This window comes from Mandrillus leucophaeus, unplaced genomic scaffold (genome assembly GCF_000951045.1).
Source record: "Mandrillus leucophaeus isolate KB7577 unplaced genomic scaffold, Mleu.le_1.0 Scaffold418, whole genome shotgun sequence".
NCBI lineage: Eukaryota > Metazoa > Chordata > Mammalia > Primates > Cercopithecidae > Mandrillus > Mandrillus leucophaeus.
The window spans coordinates 1,169,796-1,175,149 of NW_012104454.1; the positions used below are offsets into that span (position 1 = coordinate 1,169,796).

General features: G+C 47.6%; 1 protein-coding gene across 3 annotated transcripts in view; it reads right to left on the bottom strand.

Annotated features, from left to right (window-relative positions):
* Positions 1-5,354, bottom strand: part of HDGF (hepatoma-derived growth factor) — a 33,742-nt gene that overhangs the window by 11,778 nt on the left and 16,610 nt on the right. The window contains exon 3 of one of the 3 annotated variants that reach the window (XM_011992814.1): positions 4,051-4,178. In XM_011992814.1, coding sequence (XP_011848204.1) covers positions 4,051-4,062 — 12 coding nt within the window. In that variant the 5' untranslated portion in view covers positions 4,063-4,178. Of the gene's footprint in view, positions 1-441; positions 662-4,050; positions 4,179-5,354 lie in introns of those variants that run through there. The other 2 variants (XM_011992812.1, XM_011992815.1) reach the window with 2 other exon arrangements.

A 5,354-nucleotide genomic window follows, 5' to 3' on the forward strand; every position in this document is an offset into this window, starting at 1 on the left:
ATCACCTGAGGTCAGGAGTTTAAGATCAGCCTGGTGCAGCTTCTTGACGCCCAGGGCCTGCCACGGCCCAACGCCCAACCTGGAGCCGCCTGACGGCGCGTGGCGGCACAGGCATAAGGAGCCGATCGCCGAGCTCGCCGAGCAGGCTTTGTGTCCCCGCTGTCGGTGGGTGCCCGCCCGCCCGGGAGGAGCTGGCGCCCGGCTGGACGGAGCGGCCCCCGCCCTTCCCCTGCCTCCGCGGAGTGCTCACCACCGCGGCCCCAGCGCAGTTAAGTGTGGACGTCTATACGCGGTTTCCGCCTGCCCTCTGCTCCATCTCAATCCACGAATATTTACTGGGCACCTGCGGTTCTTGGCAGTGTGCTAGGCGCCCAGGGCGAGAGGAGTGGGCACTGTGCCGCTCCGCGCACTGGGGTCCTCCCTGGACCTCGCCGTGCTTACCGTATGTGGGGTGGCCCTGGAAACGTCGGGGATTTGAGCCCTATGTCCGCCTTTGCTAAGGAGGAAACGCTTGAATTTGGTAGCCAGGAGATGGCCAAGGAGTTGAGGCACAAATTGGCCACCTTCCGGGTGCATTCAATCTCGTTTCTCTACGCTACTGTCTTGCCCAGGAGACTTGGACTCAATGGCTAGTTAACCCCGCAAAGATGAGCTCAGTTCTAGTGGGTTACAGTAGAATGCCAATAAACCCAACCCTTTCGGTAAACTGTGAAGACTGAGGGGCCAGGTGCTACCTCTTTTAGAAGGTGGGGAGGGGAGTCTGGGAAGGCTTCACAAAGGTGGAGACTGAACTGGGCATTAAAGAATGAGTAGAGGCCGGGCGCGGTGGCTCAAGCCTGTAATCCCAGCACTTTGGGAGGCCGAGACGGGTGGATCACGAGGTCAGGAGATCGAGACCATCCTGGCTAACACGGTGAAACCCCGTCTCTACTAAAAAATACAAAAAACCAGCCGGGCGTGGTGGCGGGTGCCTGTAGTCCCAGCTACTTGGGAGGCTGAGGCAGGAGAATGGCGTGAACCCGGCAGGCGGAGCTTGCAGTGAGCTGAGATCTGGCCATTGCACTCCAGCCTGGGCGGCAGAGCGAGACTCCGTCTCAAAAAAAAAAAAAAAAAGAATGAGTAGAATTTTTCCAAATTCTGAGACTACATTTTGGCCTAGGTTATAAGCTAAGAAGTGATAGAACCAAAACTTGAACTCAGGTCTCTTCTATTACGCTAAATAAGACTTTATTGTAATTACGTCTTTGATTTGCTGTCCCTGTATTTGCCCACATTCCAGACACCTATGTTCCCTTAGAAGATATTTGGATCTTATGTTACAGCATTTACATGTCCTTAAAATTTAGCAACAAAATATGCTAGGTTTGAATAGGTAAAATATGCATTTTTTCTTCTCACGTTTCCTGATCCTATTTCAAAGCATATGCAAAGTCTCCCTGCAAAGAAGTCCAGGATGTAGCCAAAAGTTCCAAATCCACATCCTACCCTACTGTTCATCAGTCCTGAGAACTTGGACAGCCTCCTGGACTCTGAGCCTCAGTTTCCTCTGCTGTAAGATGGGATAACATGACTGCCCTGGTAACTAACATCAGAGGCATAGAATGGCTGCTTGTCATTAGGGGATGCCTGCAGTTGTTCCCAGAGTCCTGCATGACACTTGGCTGTCCTTATGTCCATGGCAATATGTTTCATGACTTTTGCCTTTATAACAGTGTGGCCTCTCAACCATAGTTCCCCTTGTGATAAGAGGCACACCAGGCTGCTGGCACAGGAGGGGCATTCTGGAAGGTCCTATTGCAAGAAAACAGCCAAGCAGGCCCTCAGCCACAAGCTTGTCGATTTGTTTCCATAGCAAATTCAAACTTGTTGCAACAGAGCAACTAGGTTCTAGTTGGTGTTTGCTCTACAATGCATTCCATTTTGAAATGCAGTCAGTGTAACAGTCTAGATTCTATCAGGCTAATCTTTTTGTTAGGAGAGAATCTTGTCACAAGTTCTTGAAGATGTTTCAAGATTAAGTCCAGCATCAGGACAGGTTTCCTTTAACTGTCTAAGTGATTATTTTATTCTATCTATCTGTATATCTATCTATCTAGGACAGAATCTCGCTCCGTTGCCCAGGCTGGAGTGCAGTGGCGCGATCTCGGCTCACTGCAACCTCCGCCTCCCGGGTTCAAGCAATTCTCCTGCCTCAGCCTCCTGAGTAGCTGGGATTACAGGTGTGTGCCACCACGCCCAGCTAATTTTTGTATTTTTAGTGGACACCGGGTTTCACCATGTTAGTCAGCCTGGTTTCGAACTCCTGACCTCGTGATCTGCCCACCTGGGCCTCCCAGAATGCTGGGATTACAGGCGCGAGCCACCACGCCTGGCCTAGGTCATTATTATAAATATGCACAGTTTCAATGCAACAAACATGGTTTGTTTGTTTAATTGTTGTTGTTTTGTGTTGTTGAGACGCAGTCTTGTTCTGTTGCCCGAGCTGGAGTGCAATGGTGCAATCTTGGCTCACTGGCAACCTCTGCCTCCCAGGTTCAAGCAATTTTCCTGCCTCAGCCTTCTGAGTAGCTGGGATTACAGGCACGCGTCACCACGCCAGGCTAATTTTTGTATTTTTAGTAGAGATGGGGTTTCACCATGTTAGTCAGGCTGGTCTCAAACTCCTGACCTTTTGATCTACCAGCCTTGGCCTCCCAAAGTGCTAGGATTACAGGCGTGAGCAATTGTTGCGCCCAGCCAACAAACATGCTTTTAAACTATTTTCCAATTTGGTACACTCAATTTAGTAAAAAGCAAGAGCTCTTCCAATTTCTCCACTTTGTTGCATTATAATAGCCAGTTTGGAAGTGGAAATAGGCTTCTAAATTCTTGTTGCAGCAAAATCTCTTGGGCCTTTCATTCAGTCCACCATGCAGATGCTGGTTGCAATAATACAACCAGGGTTCCCTTTGTTGCAGTAATCTCCCAGGCCTTGGTTGCAATTTAATATCCAAGTTCTCCTTACAGTAACATCATCAGCCAACTCGCAGCTGCCCCTAACAACTAAGCCAAGAGCTGCAGAGGGTCAGTTACACAGGAGGGCATAAGCCTGCTTCCCCTGGGATTCACATCTAACCTAGTGCTTTGCAGACGTTAACGTGCAATCAAATCACCTAGGAATCTCTTTAAAAGAGTAGATTCTATGCCGGGCACGGTGGCTCACGCCTGTAATCCCAGCACTTTGGGAGGCCAAGGCAGGTAGATCACCTGAGGTCAGGAGTTTAAGATCAGCCTGGCCAACATGGTAAAACCCCGTCTCTACTAAAAATACAAAATAAAAATTAGCTGGGTGTGGTGGCAGGAGCCTGTAATCCCAGCTACTTGGGAGGCTGAGGCAGGAGAATGACTTGAACCCGGGAGGCAGAGGTTGCAGTGAGCTGAGATGGCACCATTGCACTCCAGCCTGGGCAACAAGAGTGAACCTCCGTCTCAAAAACAAAACGAAAAGTAGATTCTAATTCAGGAGGTTTGGAGTGTGTGCATTTCTAACGCGCTCCAAGGTGCTGTTGCTGCTGCTTAGAACCATCATTTGAGTAGTAAGGGTCTAAAACAACACAACTCACAAGCCCTCAACCCACCAGCCCACGTTGGAACTAGTTTACAAATGTCTCAGTGAAATGATTCCGTTGATGCTGGTGCGCACTTCTACATTTATGTGGGGAAAGAGGTCAGGACAGAAGTTGAGGGACTTGGGGCCCCAAAGCAGATAAGGTTGTGGGGTGCAGATCTGGCTCTAGGATCCTGAAGCGAGTCTCTGGAGGAGGTCAGGCAAAATGGTGGCAAACTTATTTCTGTACGGATCAGGAAGTTGCTGACAGGAGCAGAGAGGTGGAGTTTACTGTATTGGGGGAAGGGGTGGTCTGGTGGAAAGAAGCTGGTTTGTCATGTCAAGGGACTTGGTTTGAATCCTGCTGGCCGTTTACTCGCTTTAGGGCTTTGGGTAAATTACTTAACTAGAATTTCTAAACAAAATTTTCTTCCACTGTGAAAAATGAGAATACAAAACCTCACCTGCTCATTCATAGGTTCAAAGGAAATGTCCACTTCCTTCCCTTTAACTCCCAACGGAGTCGAGGGGTTTGGCCCTCAACACCATATGACCTGCTCATATCACGACTTCTTGGCCCAAGTTACACCCTCTGTAAAATGAAGAAGAGAAGAATGGTTAGATTAGACCAGTGGCTTTGAAAACTGTGCCTCCATTGCCTACTTCCACCCACGCCACCCAAAATAACAGAGCAGCCCTGCCTTTGTGCATTCTATGTGGAGTCAGAGTGGTTGAGAGTACGGGCTGTAGAGATAACAGCCTGAGTACTGCCACCACCACAGACACTTTGTGTGTAACTTTAGGAAAAACACTTTTAACTACCCTGAGCCTCAGTTTCATTTCCAGAAAATGGGTTGTAATTAGGATTGAGTGAATGAATACACTGAAGTTCTTTAGGCCAGGGCGAGGTGGCTCACGCTTGTAATCCCAGCACTTTGAGAGGCCAAGGTGGGTGGATCACTTGAGGACGGGAGTTTGTGACCAGCCTGGCCAACATGGGGAAACCCCATCTCTACTAAAAAATACAAAAATTAGCTAGGTGTGGTGGCAGGCCACCTGTAAATCCCAGCTACTCAGAAGGCTGAGGTGGGAGAATCGCTTGAACCCAGGAGGCGGAGGTTGCAGTGAGCTGAGATCATGCCACTGCACTCCAGCCTGGATGACAGAGTGAGTCTAGGTCTCAACACATAAATAAATAAATAAATAAATAAATAATAAATAAATAAAGTTACTTGCACAGAGCCTGGGACGTAATGAGTGCTTAATAAAATTGGTTATCACTGTATTTATTGTTATATTAGATTTTGTGTAATATTTGGTTTGAAAAAAATGGATTCCTTCGCAGTAAGTTTCTGAGGTACTGGCATTATGCCCTGACAAAGCTGGCAGTACCACAGTGGGTGAGGGTGTTTAGGATGGAGTTGGGAGTCAGCTTACTTGGGTTTGAATCCCAGCTATACCACTTGCCAGCTGTGTGACCTGCAGCAAGTTAGTCAACCGTTCTGTTTCTCAGTTTTCTCATCTGTAAAGGGGGATGTTGCTAAACCAGTTAATATATATGATATATGTAAAATGCCTAGAGCAGTGCCTGGCCCATGGCAGGTACTATTACCATGTGTTAGCTATTAGCTGTTAGTATTATAGTATTAGCCATTTTTCTTTAAAATGCATATGTTTTCTAACTCCTCTGTATATAGATACAACATAATTAAAAGTTATTTTTTTAAAAAGATGGTCCTTTTTTTGTTTTTTTTTTTTTTTTTTTGGC